At 44.1% G+C, this 20,945-nt stretch overlaps 1 protein-coding gene across 2 annotated transcripts in view; it reads right to left on the reverse strand.

Annotated features, from left to right (window-relative positions):
• Window positions 1–5,086: 5,086 nt before the first annotated feature.
• ankrd50l (ankyrin repeat domain 50-like) overlaps window positions 5,087–20,945 on the reverse strand; it is a 21,964-nt gene continuing 6,105 nt past the window's right edge. The window contains exons 1-4 of one of the 2 annotated variants that reach the window (XM_015965930.3): window positions 20,261–20,457; window positions 19,437–20,171; window positions 9,565–9,782; window positions 5,087–9,362 (exon numbers count right to left, since the gene is read on the reverse strand). In XM_015965930.3, coding sequence (XP_015821416.1) covers window positions 5,818–9,362; window positions 9,565–9,782; window positions 19,437–19,885 — 4,212 coding nt within the window. In that variant the 5' untranslated portion in view covers window positions 19,886–20,171; window positions 20,261–20,457 and the 3' untranslated portion in view covers window positions 5,087–5,817. Of the gene's footprint in view, window positions 9,363–9,564; window positions 9,783–19,436; window positions 20,172–20,260; window positions 20,458–20,945 lie in introns of those variants that run through there. The other variant, XM_070544059.1, reaches the window with a different exon arrangement.

The raw sequence follows: 20,945 nt of genomic DNA on the forward strand, positions 1-20,945 counted from the left end.
TGGTGAGGATTCTACCACACAGCCTGTTTCTGTAAGGTCACTGTGTCCAGATGTTACCACTCTGATGGAAAACTGATGGCAGAACACATTATTAAATGATTGTTGCCCTGCAGTGAGAATCAAGTTGGCCAAACCAGAATTTCTTAGGGCCCATGTTGCACCTTTTGCTCTACAGTGTCCTCTGATCCAGCCTGAGCTGTGCTACCTTTGAACTAGAACGACTCATCAACTGGCTTTGTTGCATAATGCAAACATCCAAAGGAAAGAAATGGTCAGAGGGCCTTTTTAAATAAAATCATCTTTAAGTCGTGTTGCATAAAGAGGGAAGACCGTTAATAGTGACGTCTCTGCTTGAGGGCATAGGCCTAGCTATGGGTTTAAACAGCTGTAGGATAAAGAGACCTGCACTCACCTCTGAATTCAAACCCTACAATGTCACATCAGCACCCTGCTGATTTTAAACACCAAGATATATCTCCGTCACATCAAAGATGTGGAAAACTTGCTTTTAAAAACCCAAACCAATTTGCTCTGCAGTGTTCTCAAATGCTAGAGTTGTTCAAAGGAGGTGATGCAACACTGGGGTAAACATGTCCCTGCAGAATATTTTAAAAAGGCATTGCAGTCGTCAAAACACAAATGAGAAAAAATATTCATACTAAATAATTTCAACATTAGCTGTAGGCTGGTTATGATTATCAGTCTAACAGCAGGATAGCTCCTGTTTTTCTCATCTGGAGCATGTTTTCCAGGAGCAAGCATGCACTTTAAATTCGGACAGGGTTTTAAATGTGACATGGGTTCAGCCTGTGATGAACTGGAGAGCCGGGACTCTCACCCGGTGACAGCTGGGAAATGTGCCAAGCTCTGAACAATATAAGAAGAAAAAAATAAAGTAATAAGTCATTTATATGATCATATATTGTCATATTGTTTACATTAAATACAGAATTAGATTAAAGATCTAACATTCTTTAACCCCTTGAATGTGTGTTGCTTATTGACTTTTATGTCAGAGTTTCATACTAAGATAATCTGGTACTTATAATAAATATAATAAATAAATTGACTTTTAGCAATTTTTGGAGTAATCTTGAAACTAATGTTACTCATTATTTACCTCATTAATGCTAAATCATGGATGATCATCTGCATGTGTTTGGAATGACTCTTATCTTCCCAACGTTGATTTTTCTACCCTAGAGAATTAAAATCCATTCAGTGGTGGAAAACACACACACACACGCACACACACAGCAGCTCGCTTCGGACTATGCTACAACCACTAGATGTCACCAATAATACAAAGTGAACCTGGTCTGTATCTGCAGATCAGTTATTTCCTCTCTTCCTTTTATTAGCTGCATCTCCTCTGAAGAACAAGCCTTCCTGCCCCCCCCCACCCCCACCCCACCCCCCCACCCCTGTCTGGAGCACCACCTATTTCCCCATCAGCTGCTTCCTTAACTGATCGACTGTCCTATTCCTCCATTGTTCTTCACTCACCAGACCCGATGTCCTAATTCCTCGCCGGTTGTCCATCCTGCCATCGAGCTTTCCTGCTCCTCACTTTGCTCACCCAGTTTTACAGGCAGCTAGTTATATTTAATTTACAGAGCAGGACTGTTCATCCATGACTCACCCCATGCAGCAGCAGCAATGCCACAAAAAGTGCTGGGGAAAAGAGAAATATTGCTTAAACTGCACAACTGCTTTTACATCTTAGTGTATCTCCATTATTATTCACTTAAAGAGGTTGGAGTTATAAAACTGAGTTCTTGCTCGATACATAAATCACCCTGAATGAAGCACATTTGTACAGAATAAAGAAAAACAACTCCTCCTTTCTTAATGTGATAAAGCTTTAATAATGTTCCAGAACTACGACGTTTTGTGGCTCCAGTTTCTGTTCATCTGTTTGCTCTCAGTGTTTTCAGTTAAAGCAATCGATATTACATGATGACTAAATCATATGAGCTTTATAAAGTGAACTGTCTATGGCAGCCAGGGCCAATCCCACTGCACTGCGCCCTACGGTCTTCTGTGAAGTGCACTTGGAGGGATTGTGCAGTAAGGCTTCGATTATGTACTCAAGAATGCAAAGAATCGCTGAATTGGGACAGGGAGCGTTGCGGTCCAGGATGGTGGTCGCTGTTTGTGCTACTTTAAACTTTATTAACTTTCAAACAATTTGTTTGTTTGGAAGTCAATGCGGGCGTGGACGAAGAGGGACTCAAGGGTGCAAAAGGGGTGTGGTCAACTTCCATGCTTAAGAATCAGGACCCCATTTGCACTCGCACACCTGGACAGGATTGCACAAGGGCGTAAGTGTGAGAATTGGGATGGGCCCCAGACAGGAATCGGAAAGGTTGGACTCAAAGTGATGCAGGTAAACTAAATGTTTTAATTCAAACAACAAACCAAAAATTGTTAAGAATCAACACAGGAGGATGTGACAACTGAATATACCGTGGCACTCAAACTTTCTGTGATTTCTGAGAAAGAACAGGTGATAAACTGGTGTAGGGCAGGTGTGCAAGATGGTGAGAGTAGGAAGCCGAGGAATAACCCTAAATGAACAGAAATCGATGGGTGAATGGATCATGACAGACCCCAAGGGGTGCATAAAGTGTTTAAAAGACATTGTCATGACTTGACTGATGCAAAATGTCTCTATTATCTAACTCAGCCTGGAAACACAATGCAACGAAACCCTTGAACAATCAACTCAGAAGACCAGAAATGTCAGCATTTCATTTTTGCACCAAATTTGTGGATCTCAATATGCAAGTTGGCAGTTTAACTCCAGAAGCGGCTTAAGATGTCTTGTGATAAAACGTCTGCGTGTTTTATAGTTGCATAATGGATTATTTGGCGATTTTATTATGAAAAACACAATTCTAAACCAATACCTTAACCAAACTTCCTTTTTTCACTCCTGATTTAAAGAGATTCTTTAGTTCTGACATCAACGCTGACTTTAAGTAGGGAAACAAAATGAACAGGTGCAAAAATGTTGTCTTTCCACATGAGGCAGGAATGTCTGAGAAACGTGGAGGGTTTTTCCACAAACATCCTACTTCCTGGTGAAACCCAAACAAGACCCATGTTCACTTCAAGGACAAAATACCCAAACACACACTAAGGGGTGTAAAAAGACTGTAGTTCCTCAAGCTAAGACTGAAACCAGTCTCTCACTGGGTTGTGACCATTGGTGACCAGCTGGAGAAATAAAACTGCAGGAAAATGTGTCAAGTTGAAGTTTGTATCATATTACATTAAATCACAAGACACTGTAAGTGAAAACTAATTTCAACATTTGTGCAAATGTTCTTGTTGCAGTTTATCCAAAAAGTGTCTGAGTCATGCCTGAATTTGTTCTTACATTCATTTTTCTGCCAACTCACAGCGAGATGGGACCTAGATGAAAGTTGCTGCGTGAACTTAGAGGCGCTCTTGCAAATGTTCCTCACGTGAAGCTAGATAACAACGAGTCAAAACTGAATAAATGTTTCTTTTCAGAAGGGCGTCATCTTAAATCACCAAGAAAGTTATGTGGTTAAATGTTTAATCACTTCAAAAAACTTTTCAATAACTCTACTGGAGACCATGTGAAAATTCTGAGAGCTGGCATTATGAATGAAAAAATATAAACAATTTCTGGATTTTAGTCCAGTTTATATTTATATTGTGGGCGTTCCTCAAGGGTTGATACTGGGCCCAACGTTATTCAAAATCTACATTAATAACATTGTTCATGCTGTTGACAGTTCTCATATACATTTATATGCGGACAACACCATTTTATATGCATGCAGTACTTCCCTGAATGCAGCTTTGTCCTTCTTGCAGCACAACTTTAATTGTCTTCAACATGTCTTGTCCAGCCTTCATCTTCATTTAACACAAGTAAAACAAAGTTCATGATCTTCAGCCGTAACTTAGCGCAATCAACTAGTCACCTTAGGATTGTTTCCCTGGATGGTACAGAACTACAACTTGTCAGTTCCTGTACATATTTGGGAATCTGGCTTGACAGCACACTTTCACTTGTCTTGCCCAAGTCAAGAATTGGGTTTCTATACCGCAACAGGTCATCCATTACTCATTCTGCAAAGCAAACCTTGGTCTAAATTTATAGGACTGTTTCCAAGAAACTTCTTCATAAACTCGATGTCATTTATCATTCAGCAATCCGTTTCGTCACTGGTGCCCCTTTCACTACTCATCATTGTGATCTGTACTCACTCGTTAACTGGCCATCACTCTATTACCACAGGTTGTTACATTGGTATCAGTTCATATACAAAACAATCATCGGTAGAACACCGTCATATTTTCGCTCATTACTCATCACTTCCAACAACCAGTGCAATTTATGTTCCAGTAACTTAATCTCCATGGTTATTTTGGTTATGCTCCTCATTCCAGTTTGCTGCTTCCAACGACTGGAATGAGCTGCAAAATTCACTAAAGCTCACTGCCTACATTCCTTCAATAATTCATTGCAATCAATAGTTTCTGACCAATGTGCTTCTGAGTACTTAACATGTGTTTTAAGTGTTTTGATTGCTTGTACATGTTATATATGAGAACAGTCCTTTGTCTTTATGTGTAACTGTTTTATCTTATTTTTATCTTGTATGTTTTATTTGTTTTTCTTTGGTGTAAAGCTTACTATGTTTCTGTCGCTGCTGCCTCTTGGCCACATCGTCGACTCATCTGGTTAAATAAAAATTAAAATAAATATTATATTTGTCTTATTCCATCAATAGAGACAAACCTTTACGTTTTAAAATAACCTACTTTAGGAAACAGCTCAAAAATGTGGTTTCAGAACCTCATGAATATTCCTCATCAAACATTGATGAAAAGTACCCGTAGTTTTACCTGCAGAACACCTCTCAAGTTTCAGAACTGTTGTTTTGTTTTAATATCCCAGATGGAAACCAACTGGCTGCTGGCTGACTTTCATCTCTGCATGATGCAACAACTTCAGAAGCTGCCTGTGACATTTTGTTTTTTAAGTGCTGCCATAATATACCCATGCAAACATCTCAAAAATAACCACACAGTGAGGAAAAAATGACTGATCGTCTTTTTAATTAGAGAATGTGATTAACAACAATGAAAAATTATCAAGAGAAAAGCTTGGTCAACTGAGAAAATATGTTCAACAAATTAACATTTTATCATGAACCTTCAGTTTTAATTTAGAAAATAGATTTTTTTTTTCCCATCTGATCTCAGGCAGGATAGACAAACATACGTGGTTTAGGACAGACTCAGATTTTGGTAACAGACTGTTTGAACTGTAAGCGTTATAACGCATCACAAATAAAAAGGGAAAGAGAAAAGCAAATGTTGTCGAAAGAATTAAATGGTTCTAATGTTAAACTCAAATAAATTAAGTTAGAATAAAACATTATGCCCTTCTCCGATGTGCTTCTGCTCTAATATACATATAAGATGGCAAAAATGAATGAAGTAGAAAAAGAAAACAGCTGTGTGTTACGCAAATCGGCCCCATCAGCACATAACAGGAAAATTATAGAAAAATACGTAAACTTTTTTCTTTACCAGTTTGGTCATCTGGCCTCTTTAAGGAAATTATATCTTTTTTCTAAAAGGAAAACATTTACCTGCCTTCTCCTTGAACCAAAATATTAAAAAAGGGTCCATCTTCACCTGAAATGTACTTATTTTTCATTTACAGCATATCAAGTTAAATACTTCAGCACCGACTCTCAAGTCCAAGCAAAGAAATAAAAGATTTTGTGACAAAAGACCGACTTGTTGGTCTCATCTGACTGATTGTCACAGGGGTGTCTCTCTCTTGTATAAGGCTGCGCTGGTGGGGCCTTCAAACTGCAGTTTGATGGCTTGTTTGAGATGAAGCTGTGGGTCCGTGGTTGTTATTGTGAACATACCATCATCTGCCAAGGCACTACAAGGTGGTGTGGGAACAAAATTGTAACAAACTGGTGACAAAACGTTATGGGTTAGAGAATCCCAAGCTTCAGGTTGAGACGGGCTTTGAAGCCTGTGTGGATAGTCCGAAGGAGGGTTCTCTCTGTTCTTAGCACCTAGAGGGATTTCTTGGCCTGGCATTATTCCAAGAGAAGCCATGAATGAGTGCCATTTACCACCGATGTAATTGGTCGTTCTATTTTTTATCAGGTTTGAGTTTTGCTTCATTATTTTGTCATGATATTCAAGTTCAGGTGACAATCCTTTCTGAGAGAGATCACAGCTGTGCACCGAGGCTGTGACTGTGCAAACAGCAGGGTGAGGGATACCAGTGGGCTGCATCTGATTATTTCCACGTAGACTGCCCATTCCCGTGCTCCCGGGTGGGGGGAGGATGGAGTGACGGCTACGGCTGCGGGGCAATGAATGCTGTTGGATCTGCTGGATAAAGCTGAGACTGTCAGCAGGTACTGTTTGTACTGTAGCAAGGGAGTGGCAAGTGGATGAGGTCTGGGAGCTTTGCAATGAGTGGAACCGCTCTCCAGTGGAGCCAGGAGAGGATAATGAGGAAGAGGAGGTAGTGCCTGTCACTTCAACTGCATTATTCTCTGATAAACCCAAGGAGGGGATCTTGTTGGGTTTCATAGGAGAAACTGTATTAGAATTAGGCAACTGGCCTAGGTATGGCTTAGCTCCAAAGCTCTCCAAGAGCCTGACGATGTTAAAAAGGCCATGCTTCCCTGCCACTTTGACTGGACTGCGGCCATATTTATCAATGTGATTGGGATTTGCACCTTTTTCCAAAAGCATTCTCACAATGTTTGAATGTCCCTCTTGGGAAGCGATGCTTAGAGCGGTTGCCCCCTGATGGCAAGCAAGGTCTATATTTACAGCACTGGCTTCCAGCAGACGGTGCCCCATTGTCACATGACCGGTCCAAGCCACAGAATGTATTGGTGGTCTCCCTTCTGCATCTTGTGTATTAGGGTTTGCCCCGTGGTTTAAAAGTAAACCTACAATCTCCACATTTCCCTGCCAGGAAGCTACATGAAGTGCAGTGCGGCCCTCAGAGTCTCGGGACTCAAGTGGCACGCCTCCTTTTTCTATGAGAAGAGCGGCCATGTCAAGGCAATTGTTGAGCACCAGGAGGTAAAGCAGAGGTCGTCCCTCAGCATCTCGAACATCAGTATCAGCTCCTCGTTTCATGAGCAGCTCTGCAACATCAGCATGGCCCTCCAGAAAAGCTGCACTTAATGCAGAATGTCCATCGTATGCCCGGTGGTCAATAGGAGAGCGTCTGTCTAGCAGTAGTTTGACAGTGCTCCAATGACCCTCTTGAGCAGCCAGTATAAGAGGTGTGCGTCCTTCAATGTCCATCTCTCCAACACGTGCCATACTGCCTTGATCTGTCAGAGCTGCACATATGGTTCGATGGCCTTCACAGGCAGCAGCATGCAGTGGAGTCCAGCCAAGGTCATCCTTATGGTTTTCATCCAGGCCTCGGTCCAGCAAGGCCCGGACGACCTCTAAGCTGCCTCTTGCTGCTGCCAAACAGAGTGCTGTCCTGCCTTCACAATCAATGGCATCCACGGCTGCACCCCAGAAAAGCAATCGGGACACTGTTTTCATGTGGCCCATTGCTGCAGCTGCCAGCAACGGAGTAACAGCAGCTGCAGATGAGAAACTCCCGTCAGGATGAGCGGTTTCATCTACATCAGCACCAGCCTCCAACAGAAGCTCGACTACATCATCATGGCCCTCGTAGGCTGCAAGAAGCAGAGGGGTCATGCCATCATGGTCCCTGTGTCCTGGATCTGCTCCACGCTCAAGTAAAAGCCCTGCCACCTCACCAAAACTCTGGATTCCTGCTGCCGTTGGGACACAAAGGGCAACAACCGACAGAGCGGTGCGTCCATCCTCATCAGCTAGATTAACGTCTGCATTGTGGTCGAGCAATATCTCCACAGTCTCGTGGTGTCCCATGTACGCAGCAGCAATAAGTGGTGTCCGACCCTTACTATCCGCTTTATTGATTTGTGCACCATAATCGATGAGGGTAAGGACAATGTCCTCATGACCCCCCCACGCAGCAGCTCTGAGAGCAGTCCGACAATCACTGTCACACCCATTTACTTCTGCACCTGCATCCAGAAGTAGGCGGACTGCCTCGCAGTGTCCACCCCAGGCAGCAGAACGCAGTGCTGTCCAGCCTTCATTGTCAATGTGCTCCATCATCTGCACTGCTGTCTCAGTGCTCTGGCATTTAGTCCATGCAAGAAGGACAGACAACACATTGACGTGACCCTGTCTGGAAGCCAAAGTCAGTGGCGTTTGACCCTGAGGATCACTAACTAGTGGATCAGAATTTTGTGTCAGGAGAAATTTTACCAATTCTGCAGAACCATCATGAGCTGCTCTAGCGAGTAACGTCTGTCCTGTAGACGTAGGCTGGTTCACAGACAGGCCACTGTCTAGCAGCTTCTTTACAGACACCTCCATCTCCAATGATTTTCGTGGTTGGTCTCCATCAGTATTCCACTGCATGTCTTCATTTAGATCTGCATCTGGAAAACAGCTTGGTGAGACCAGTCCGCTCTTCAATAATAGCTGAGGGACTTCCTGACTGACCAAAGCAGGAAGCTGAGCTAAGCATGAGGTGAGGGCTTGGCTGCAGCTGGGAGGAAGAGCTGGCACACTTGTTGACAACATCCACAGCGCTAATAATGAAGAGTTTTCCTTGTGGTGACCTGAGCTAACCAAGTGGGTGGCTAGCTGACAAATCCCATCGATGTCCAGCTGGGGTCCCTGCAGGGTCAGAGACATGGCGAGCATACTATGACCCTCAGTCCTGCTACACAGGTACTTTTGTGTACAGTACTTAACATCAGTCAGCCACTCAGTAAAGTTGGCATGAAAAAGGAGTTTGGTTCCATTAGGGCCATCGACCAGAAGAGGAGACAGAGCATGGAGTTTGCTCTGGAAGTCCTGGATGTTGAGTGATGTGTCCTGAGTCCAGACTGCTGTGAACAGCTGCTGAGGTGTAAGTGGCCATGGAGCAGCCAAGAGGACATGAAGGAGAGGCTTGATGTTGACAAAGAGCCCCCTCGGAAACAATCTCTGGCAGAGCCACAAGTAGAGTCCATTGAGGGTTCCAGGGATGTCCCGGATCTCCCGTAGACCCACCAACCCGGCTGCCACGCCATCCAGAACACGCTCCAGAAAGAGGAAGCAGCCACCACTTTTGATGTGTAGCAGATTTAGCATGTCGGCCGTGTCGGGGGTGAGCTGACGACGCAGTGCTGCTTCTTCATCCAGCCGGCAAAGGATGTACTGCTGCACATCACGGACCGCTAATGGCTTCCTCAGATCATCCAAGCAGAGCCTATGGAAACCTAAAACAAAGAAACTTTTTTTTAGCTAAAATAGCTAAAACACTACATTTTTTAAATACTGGTAGTTTTCAAAGACTGCTACGCTTATTTTTCAAATTAAATACAAATAAGTAGCCATACATTCAAGCTAATATTTGGCAAATTTAGTCTAATTTATGATCACTTTTCACCCTGCAGCTGTGCTTCGCCACGTGTTACAGACCTGAGAACATCTTGCACACATCTTTGTTCTGGCGGCGCACTGAACACACCAGCAGCAGCCAGTTGGGCAGCAGATGCTGATTGGTAGCCAAGAGTTCTGCAATGGAGCCGCTCTTCCCAACTCTTTCATCTGGTCTGTAATGAACATCCAGAGCGTCAATGACCACCATCAGGGTCTGTGCAGGAGGAGGGAGGTCCAACAGGGGTTCCAGCACAGCTCTACAGATGCACGAGGAAGAGGCAGACACCAAAGGGAGAAGATTTAGACAGCTGTGTAAAAACAGCGAGAAATGTGGGCGGATGATGAAGTTGAAAAGAATGACAGGAATGAGAGGATTTTCTCTTAAACAGACTGACAGAGCGGATCAGAACTCTAACAGTGAGACTAAATGAAACGGTTTTGATCAATAAAAGAGCAGCTATCCTGCCATGGCTCCAGGCGGTTTGAGTTCTGTGCTGCCATTAAACCAGGGAGTGCTTCATTAAACAATAAAACATTTCAAAACTTGGATAAATCAAAAGGAGCTGTGAAATGCCCTTGAGTGACAACTCCCACACACACAGGTGACTCAGGTTAGAGGAACATTTGACGTTTTCTGCTCTACACCGAGCATGCTCTTACTTATGCATGTGCTTGATACACACCCACAAGCACACTTTCAATCCCTTATGGTTCTTCCACATGACAAATTTACTGGCTTGTGAAACCAAAAGCATTCTTGTGTGGAGATTTGTGAAGACAATGTGACTGGCTACTGCCGTAAAATCCAACAACAGTCAATCTGGGATTTACTCTCATCTGGCAAGACGTTTTCAACTTAAGAACTGCATAAAAAGTGTAACGACAACCAAGATGAGCAGAATGATGCCAGAGTTAAAGAGACAATGTGTAGTTTTTACCATTAACCTCTGGAAATATCTATAGAAATGTTGTTGAAAATGAATTAAATGATGCCCAGTTGGTAACATATAACCATAAAAATCTGGTCTAAAATACACTGGAGTGGGTGTAAAGCCGGGCGTACACTGTGCGACTTTTTCACTTTTTTGAGCCGATTTTCCAGTCGTGCGAGAATCCACGACATTGGGGCGAGTTTTGCGCCGAGCGGTCGTGTAGTGTACAGGGGGTTACGAGAGGCGATTAACACCACGTGACCAGCTGCCGATCAGCAGTCGTGAGGTCGCACGGACTTCTGGCGTGTTTGATATTTCGCTCGTCCCTTGTGAGGGTATCGCACTGTTGAAGCGGCGCTGCGAGCAGCTGCGACCCAAAATGTATCAGAACCGCTCTCGGCGCATGCGCAATCCTGCATCAATGCCGCTTGCTCGCTATTTCCCTAATAACACACCTTGTTCGTTTTTGTTTCTACACGTTTTTTTACTCACAAAAATTGTCAAGAAAGCGTGTTTGTCGTGCTCATGTCAAATTAAACTGATCACAAAACACAGATTTACTTTCTTTATTTCGTTTTGCTCATCCAACCCCCATAAATGCCTGTGTGTCCTCCTGCAGCACTCCCGAAGGACAACAGGCAAGACAAAAAAGTCTGACGTGTTGTGTAAAAACTGCTATTTTTAGCATATTTTTAGGTCCGACGTGTTGCTACCAGACGTACAGTGTGAGCAGTCAGGTCGCATCCGAGAACTGGGTCGTGCAGTGTGAGCACATGACTCGTGAGATCTGCCCTGCGAGGAAGTCGTACAGTTTGAGCTGAAGCTGAACGCTGCGAGTGAAAAAGTCGCACAGTGTCCGCCCGGCTTAAGTCTATTAGTAAAGTCTCATTAGTAATCATCACACACTGGTGAAATTACATCCCCGCATTTGACCCATCCTTGTGGAGAGTCACAGTCACTCCAAAGGGATTAGCGGGGCTGACACCCGTTTAGCCGTCAGAGGTGAGGTGCTGATGCGGATGTATTACTATCAAACGAGATGGAACGAATGCCGCAATATTCGCGCAACGCCATGCCGGCATGGCACGTTTATAGGCATGCCATTGCGGTAATATTACGCCAATATGCTGGCATGGTGTGTCGTATAAAAGCACCTTTAATGAAGTCATGTGCTATTGCGACATGGTGGTATTGCGATATAGCCAAAAACTCTATCATTACCCAATTTTATATCGTTTCTACCTTATATCATTTATATTGCCCACCCCTAGAATGGAGTCTGATGAACTTGTCATTTTGCTGGAGGTTGTGCTCCCAGGTATTTTTAACCCTAATGGCCATCCGTTGGTAAGGTCTTACTCAAACACAAAAATATCACTTGCTTACAACGATTTAGGTATCTACTGCCCCCATCGCTAGGGAAAATACTTTAAAGTCACCTGAGAGGGTTCTTCATGAGTGAGACGTGCAGAGGAACAAAATAAGTAAATCAAATAAACAATGTGTGAAGAAATCCCTTATTTTTATTAGCCATGGTTAGTGTAAAATGATGTTTTTGTGTTCATCGTGTCCTAATAAAACCAGACTTGTGTCCTCTCCCACTGAGGCCAAGGACAGAGCGGGACATGGTTATGAGATTACTGAATGTTATCAAGCAGTGAGCCCAACTATAATGAACTCATAAATCACTGGATTTGTGTCTCAGCTGACCCAATGCATCACCCTTTATAAATACAGAGATTTTATAACAACCACTTCAATGGATGGACATGAATGTTGTGGTAGAAATCACAAAATGATTATTTGTCCCAGATTTGGTGTAAATTCTGTGTCTGAGTGTGTGTGTCAGTCAATGCTGAACCTCCAACACCTGTCTGGTATGAACAGGTCACACAGAGGCTAAGCTCAGGCTACTCATCCTGCTATAAATACAGGGTGTGTGTGTGTGTGTGTGCTGTTATTAGTGTTAATGTCTGTTTTTAAGGCTGACCAGGTCCACTCACCTGTAGTCATCAGAGAGATTAACATTACAGCTGATTTTAACAGAACCTTCAATGATTTATTTTATTCCATCAACAATTATGAACAAATGAGCTTTTTAAAGGGACATTATGGAAGTTTGACAGCCAAAACATGTATAGAAATAATAAATGTCTTCTTCATACATTCTCCTGCAATGCTCTGGTCCTGTAGAATGAGCCCTGGCATTTTTACTGTGATTGCCTGTTTTTCTGTAAAATCACAGAAAAAGAGAGCTGCTCGGGTCGAGCAGGCTGCTTCATGCGCGTTCACACTCAGGCGTCGCCCGTAGCATTTGCTATCAGTAGATTTAGCAGCAGAGAGAGAGGCAGTGTCAACTCAGTGACTTTGTCGCTGTTCCTAACGCCTAGTGATGAACCTAGCTACATTTCTGAGGACCCTTAGCTACTTTCTGTAGAACTTTCTTCTAGATATTTCCTGCAAATTAGCAACAAAATAGCCATTTTCGCTCCGAACCATTCTTTGGATTGACCTTGTTTCAGCTGTCAAAGGATAAAAAAGTTACAGATACATACATCTAATATTATTGGTGCATAGCTCACCTTGTAAAATGTCTGACTCTCGTGCAGAAGTCCTGGGTTCGATCCTGGGTGTGAACATAGTTTATTCAGAGTTTCTTTTTTACATTAATTGTATATTTTTTTACAGTAAGATGCCCAAATTTTTATTTGAGACTCGCCGAACGGCATTGAATTCACGGATAAAAAAAGATGTGGTTCAACGTTCATTTTGGAACAATTTTTCCGTCACAATCTGCTCCTGCCTCCCTGACTGTGTCTCTCTCCTGCCTGATTAGTCTTTATTGTTCTCACCTGCCCCGTGTTAATCCGCCCATGTGTTCCTGATTTTCCTCTGTGTATTTATGCCTCCCTTCTTGTATGTCTTTGTCGGATCATTGTTTGTTGTCAGCGTTGTTTTTGTTCTGCCGTTCCCGCTCTGCCATTAAAACTACTTTTATTTCATCCGTGCCTGCATTCCTGTCTCCTGATCTGCTCCACCACACATGGTCCGCCGCCATCCACACCCTCAATGTGACATTTTCAAGCAAGGGAAAGGAATGATCTGAGCATGCAGGAGGACTGACCCATCATAAACCTTTGTCGGCTGTGCTGAAGAGAAAGGTACAGAACCAAATTATTTAAGTAATTAGCTGCGCGTTCTCCTGTCCTCCAGGCCACACACACACACACACACACACACACACACACACACACACACACACACACACACACACACGGGACTGTCTCAGCTGTTATTTTCGTTAAGGAGTGTGCACGTACAGCATGTGCGCCTCGTGCACGAGCCTACTATTGAAGCTGCCGTTACACTTCTGGCCTGAGGGGGCAATCGCGAGCATAAAAATTCAAAAGTCCGAGAAGTCCCTTTAACACTAGAACAATAACAACTAACCCGTGAAATGTTCTAACTGAGCTATTACACCATAAAAACATGAAAACAGCTGGAAAATACAACCAACTAAAACTAAATGACCAACAACATATTCTAACAAAAAAAAGGTCCTAATACTTGTGAAAGGTACTCATGACATCATATTTCAGCAAATGTTAAGATACCAAATTGATTTTCGGACTGCCAAGGACCAAAATGCCTCTGGCCAAAATCAACCATGCAGCCAAGTTTCTTCTGAACAACAGATGTAGCAACCTGCTGACAGGACTGAAGCAGAGGCACTAATGCCTGCAACAGACTCTTATTGAAAAAATGTGGTGCTTTTTAATTAAATATTTTTCTCACTAGACATCTTTAAAATAGCTTTTTTCTCATGCATTTATTTTTATGATAATGCCACAATTAAACAGAAATAAGGAATCAAAATGAGGTGTTATGTTCAATTTAGTAAACCATCCTGAAATATTGGTGATTGAAGCCGTTTCACCCCAGCTTTCTACCGGATGTGTAAGCCTAACATCCCTCAGGTGTAGCAATCAGCAAGTCGCTGCTATCAAAGTCAAAGGGTGTGTTTCCGACGGCCGTGAGCGGGGCTCGTCCTGGATGTGTCCCACAAGTGTAGTACCAAGTCTATTTTTTATGCACTTTGCATCCAAGACCCTTTTAACATTTGCACAGAAATGTTTCAAAAAGCAACACGTGCGTGAGGTGAACGCTTCACCTCCTGCTCATGGTCAGATGATCAGATGTTATTGACCAACACAAAGAAAAGCTGAGGGGAACAAATAACACCAAAACCTCCTGCTGCTCTAAATGATCAAAGGCTTGCAGTTAATTAAACTTCAATTACACTTAATGAACCAAAACCCTGAAGGACCACCACTCACACAGAGCAAAGCTCCTTAATGACAGCCTTAACTTTTATTATTGGCCATTTCCTGCAATTAAAAGTAGATTTTGAAACCCCATCCTGTGACATCTGAGTCCCGACATGCTTATCACACCACTGTGAGCTTTAGTCATCTGAATACAGCGGCACTCCCACACCAGGCACACACACACACAGGAAGTGCAATTAACCTTTTATAGTTGCTTATGTGATTCAGGTTGTGCGGCGCTGGACACACATCTGTGCGTGACCTTTGAAGCTGTGCTGTGGTGGAACCGAGTGAGAGGCACGCGTCACTGTGACACCTGCAGTAATTAGAAGGCTGAGTCAGCGCCAAACATCCTCATGAAGACAGGGTGTATGTCACTTCATCTGTCCTCTGAGGCTGTAAAAAAAAAACAACAGATCTCAGGCCAGCAGGTAGCGGCTCTCCAGCTGGAACTAGAGGTCAGAAGCATGATGTTTCTAGCCTAGTGAACTAGACCAAATTCTTGCTTTGCAAAGAATGGTCTAGGCATGGTCCATTGGAACCTCAGCAGCTCCTACCAGGACTCTGGCTAGCCAATCACAGCTCTCTAGAGGGGTTTCAAACACATAAAGAGCTGTGATTGGTCCATAATGGTGGGCCAATCATAGTGCTCTATCTGCTTAGTGAACAAATCACAGAGCTTTATCCGCTTTGTGGGCCAATCAGGGCACTCTGTATGCCTGGTGGGTGGGATGATGCAACAGAGTGAAACAAGAGTATGTCACATTCATTGTCCAGTGGAATGCGGAGATCATTTGAAAGACTACGGTAGAACCCGCCCCACAACCGAAAGCCGTCAATGGAGCGTGGCCAGGCTATGATGTTTCAGTTTAGGCTTTAATATTTTCAAAGATAATAAAAGGAATGAAAACCTGATCTTCTCAGGTAGAATCCTCCTCATCCAGCAGGTGTCAGATTACCATACCATACTACTTTATTTAATAAGTCGCATGTTCCCACAGCGTGTCAGCTGCCAAAAGGGTCATGAAAAAATTTTAAACTAGGGACCAATGAAAACAGTAAAAACATAAAAACAATAAACACAGTGGGGGAATAGCAAAACCAGTCATATGGTAATAAATGGTAAATGGCCTGTATTTGATATAGCGCCTTCTAGAGTCCTGGAACCCCTCAAGGCGCTTTACAACACAATCAGGGTCATAGTGAAACGTAAGGAGTTCACAGATTAAAAACAATCAAACATAAGAACCATCATAAGCTAGGGCATAGAAGTGGGTTTTTAGTTTGCTTTCAAAACTGCCACAGAAGACACCTGTCATACATCTAGTAGCAGATGGTCGGCTGACCTCAACGGTCGGGTTGGTACGTAGGGCACCAGAAGATCATGCAGGTAGATTGGTGCCAGACCATTTAAGGCTTTGAATACAAGATGCAAGATCTGAAACTTAACTCTGAATGCAACAGGCAGCCAATGAAGAGCGGCTAAGGTAGGGGTGGTGTGGGTGCGTCTAGCAGCCTTCACCAGGAATCTAGCTGCAGCATTCTGGACACCCAGCAGGCGATGCCGGGGCACCAATCAGGAGAGAATTTGGATAGTCTAGTCTGGATATAATAAATGCATGTAGCACAGACTCCAGGTGTGTTTTTTTCAAGATTGATCTTAGATGTGACAGTCGGCGCAGTTGACAGAAGCATGACCTTATCCCCATGTTTATTTGCTGTGTCATCGTAAGGCTAGCATCCAATTTAACACCCAGGCTGGTTATGCACTGCCTTATATGAAGGTCGTGAGTGTCCGGGGTCAGTGCTGAGTGATCAGTGATCTTTAAGTCGAATTAAATGACGGCGTTCTAGAAAAAAAATCTTAATGTTTATATTCATGTCCGTGGGCTCCTTTTGGTGCTGACCAATCACATCACTCACTGCCAAAGCAGTAGTGATAATTCCATTTTTGGTTCTTTTAAAAACACAGAAAAGGTTTTCCTTTACCTTGCTGACGCACGTTTCGTTTGCCGACTGCAAAACATCCTCAGAGCTGACGCTGATGGTGGCGTCACCTCCTACTCCGTTTATCCGCGGGCAGCAGAGGACGTTGTCGCCCTCTGCTGCCCGATCTCCCCTCTCCGATGATGCAGTCCCATGCGCGATCCAGTGAGTAAACTCCATCGTCTCTGTTCATGGTCCCACATCCACATCTCCTAAACGGAGTAGGAAGTGACGCCACCATCAGCATCAGCTCTGAGGATGTTTTGCAGTCGGCAAACGAAACGTACGTCAGCAAGGTAAAGAAAAACCTATCCTGTGTTTTAAAAAGAACCAAAAATGGAATTAGAAACTAGACACAGAACACACCAAAGACAGTAGTGATAAGCTGACGTCTTAGCAAAGTCCTGAAAGGGCCAATGTTGTACAGAGACACAATGACTGATAGGAATGAGCCTTTGTATTTTCCCTGTCAACACCCCCAGCCAGAAATTCCCATAACTCCCAACAGTGGCAGCATGGCTTATGTGACTGGTTTTGTCTCTGTGTGTCTCTGTGTGTCTCTGTGTGTCTCTGTGAGACTGGAGACGTGTCTAGTCTGTCCCCCGCCATTCGCCCAACTACCTACTAGACATGGACACCAGCTCTCAGCACAACCACTGAGAGAACAGTGGTCCTATACCCTAGCGTAACTGTGGCTAGAATAAGTGTGAAGACTTCTATTGTTTGTGAGACAAGCTCGACTTCATTTTCAGGAACATTTAAGACAAACGTATTTGCATGAAAGCCTTTAAAGCCCTTATTTCCTGTGAACCAAGAGACCGGAGCACGCTGCCTGAGAAACGTGTTAGCTCACATTGTTTCAGTGAAATGTTTTTGAGCTTTTCAGCGTGTTTGTAAAGGCTGTGAACACGAGGCTGAACCAGAGTTTGCTCCTGGACAAAGAGAAACCATAAAACATGGAGACTTCCTGGAGCTTCTGTGGCTGTTATTTAAATTCTCACAAAGAGGCGAACTCTTTGAACTTCAGCCGGAGCAGCACGACACATAAACAGTCCGTGCAGCGTTAATGACCCGCTGACTGCAGCAGCAGCAGCAACCAGCTGCTCTGAGACTTAACACCCCACTTTCTGTTGGCTTCCTCCCTGCAAATGTGAGCCCGTGTTTCATCAGTTTGTCGACGGCTGTCCTCAAATGGTGGAGTTTCGCCTACGGCCACTTTCTCCCCGCTGCAAACACAGACCAGCGGCTGGCTGTGAGCCAGTCTTTAGGGAGGGTGGAATCCAGTTCGGTGCTTCACACCAAAGAAGAGCAAACACAGCAGGAGCATAAAAGGGCCGCGACTCATGACAGAACAAACACACGGGGAGAGTTTTAAAGTCCTGGAGAGGATGGTGACCTCGCTGGCTGGTGCTGAGATGGTCGCCGGGGTACTGGAGGCATTTTTCACCTCTTTGTTCTTCTTTCCCTCCCCTCTCTGAAAGGATGTTGTGTTGTAAATTACACTGTAGCATTCATTCACACTGGAGGGCCATTGTGCGGGCTGTGAATAGGCCACATTATGAGAGGTGAAATAAATATAAGAAGAGGAAGAATGGCTACTGCCAGTCTCTTTTCCTGCGGCTGTTGTGGCTTTCAGTCGCTTCACTGACGGTCAAAAGTTTTTGCACCTACATGCTGTGAGACAGCTTAGTGGAAACACACTTCTGTTGTGGAATAAAACTGTTGTTTTGATCCACAGAGTTCACAGCTTTTGTCTCTGAAACAGGAAGTAGGGTTAGGGTTAGGGTCAGCTGACCCTGACCTGTTACAGTGGTTTCCAGTGTTAGGGTCGGGTCCCTACTGTGGGTCATCAAGGTAAACCACACAGGCTGTGTGGAAAAGATTTCCAGATTTCAAAATAAAATTTAAAATTAATTGCTGAAGCTGTATTTTCTAGCATAACACAAACTCACCTAAATTGTCATACACAGAAGAGAAAACGAGCTTAAGTGGTTTTCTTTATGCTCTGAATCATTTAGCTTTTTAGTGTCGCGTCTCTTGACATTTGCTGTTTTGTGAGTCTAAAGTAGAAATGTTTGGGAACCACTGATCGATTAGATCTCTGATGATAACTCTCAACAACTATACACCAAATTACACCTGAATATGTGTGAAATCCTGGCCTTTTTGGTGTTCTCTAATATCTGTCGGCTCAGCGATGATTCGTTTCTGAGTTTCATTAAAATCCACCTTGCGGTTCATGTGTTAGTTCATCCAGTAGGAGATCTACAAATCAGAGTTAAAATAATAATATTCAGGGAACAGAGATGGAATCAGCAGTCGGTTACAAAGTGTTTAGTAAAAACAGCTGATGGTCTAAACGGGTCGTTTACAGCAAACCGAAGCTGCAGAGCAGGTTTTTGCTGATGTTTGAATCCGATGAACCCTTTTTCTCACAGGCTGACTTTCGTCAACAAGTCTATCCTGAACAAATAAATGAATTCTGTGTTGAGTTTTGAATCGGTCACACGATTAAACGTGAACACACACGCTGACTCTCCCTCTTATTTGGCAGTAATCCAGAAGGGAAAATTCCCTCAATGCCGGTTTGACAAAGTGTTACGTGCCGCTCATCAACCACATGGATGTAAGGATTGGTGATGGTTTTAAAATGCCTAACACAAACCTCTTGAAGGTGTCCGCGGGGTTCTTCTGACAGCTGCGAAGCTCTAAAGCAGAAGACACCGACTCTCTTTGGAGGATTTCCTGATATCCAGGTGAGAGAAGAGGGGAAGCCCTCAGCTGGTCCACCAGACCCAGGATGAACCTCCACAGCACCACACTCCTCTGGTCCTCCTTCTGACAGAAGTGGTAGGCCAGGCAGCGCTCTGCCAGCCGGGCTGCCAGGCCTGCCCTTGAGGTGGGCCACACCACCTCAGTGCACAGGGCCGTTTTACCGACACCAGGTCCTCCAGTCACCAGCAGGCCCGGCGCTCGGCCAGTCAGGGAGCGGGCATCCAAACACCGACGCAGCTTTTCCAAGGCCCATTCCCGGCAGTAGAAACGCCTGCCCTGGAGCAAGCTGGAACTACTACCAAATCCACTAGTACTCATTTGTTCCTGGGGTTCTGACATCCAGGAGACAACTCAGCACTCCCAAAGTCCCATCCCATCCTCCTACTGGTGCTTCAAGAGGAGCTCTGCTCAGTGCTTGCAGGATCTTTCAGTTCCTGCAACGTTACATCAGTAGACGTGCTCCTGCTGTAGCTCTAGACGAGTGAGGTGGCCAATAAAAGCAGTCTGATCAGTGAAAAGTCAACTTTCTGTGCACCTCATCCTCCTCTTCATTCATCCTGATGTTTGTAAACGAAAACCCCAGAGGTGATCTGTGTTCAACACGCCTCTCCACGGGAACCAGGAGCTGCTCAGACAGAAACCAGAAACAGGAAAAAGAGTTAGACAAAAAAGGTGACACACATTATTCACACATTTCATTCCACTGTCTCTCACCCGTCTGTTCTCCTGTTTCACTTCCAGTGCTGCTTTTTCTTTCAGCATCGAGCCAGCGTTAACACTGAATTCCCTTTTGCTTTCTCACACCCAAGACTCGTTCTCCTCCCTCTGGTGGAGCCTCCTCTCTGTCTCACAGTCTGTCATGCATGCCGGTTTTTCTAGCTTTTTCCGTTCTAGTCTCCACCCTCTCCTGGTGTGTCTCAGCATGTTTAGACATGCACCGCAGATCCGTGAGCCAGAGGAGGAGAGAGGGGGTGGTTCCTGTGAGCTCCTCTACAGCTGACAGGTGGGAGGAGTTACCTGGGGTCAAGGTTCAGGCGAAGGCCAAAGCTACACCTCTCACTCCAAATTTAGGTGATATTTACATGCAGTTCACATCACATTGTGACAGTTGTGTTTTTTCACAAATGTTGCATTCGTTTAGGAATTTATTTCCTTTCATAAGTTATGATCAAAGTAAAATGTGCAAAACATGAGTGATATGTGAGTAATGTCCTGTATTAATGAATCAGAGACAATTTATTCAGTTAATGCGTACACTCACACACACGCGCGCGTGCGCGTATAAGCAAGCACGCGCGCACATGCACACACACACACATGCACACTTGCATATGTACGCACGCACAGACACATACACACATGCACACTTGCATATGTACGCACGCACACTCTCTCTCTC

Source organism: Nothobranchius furzeri, chromosome 14, assembly GCF_043380555.1.
Source record: "Nothobranchius furzeri strain GRZ-AD chromosome 14, NfurGRZ-RIMD1, whole genome shotgun sequence".
Taxonomy (NCBI): domain Eukaryota; kingdom Metazoa; phylum Chordata; class Actinopteri; order Cyprinodontiformes; family Nothobranchiidae; genus Nothobranchius; species Nothobranchius furzeri.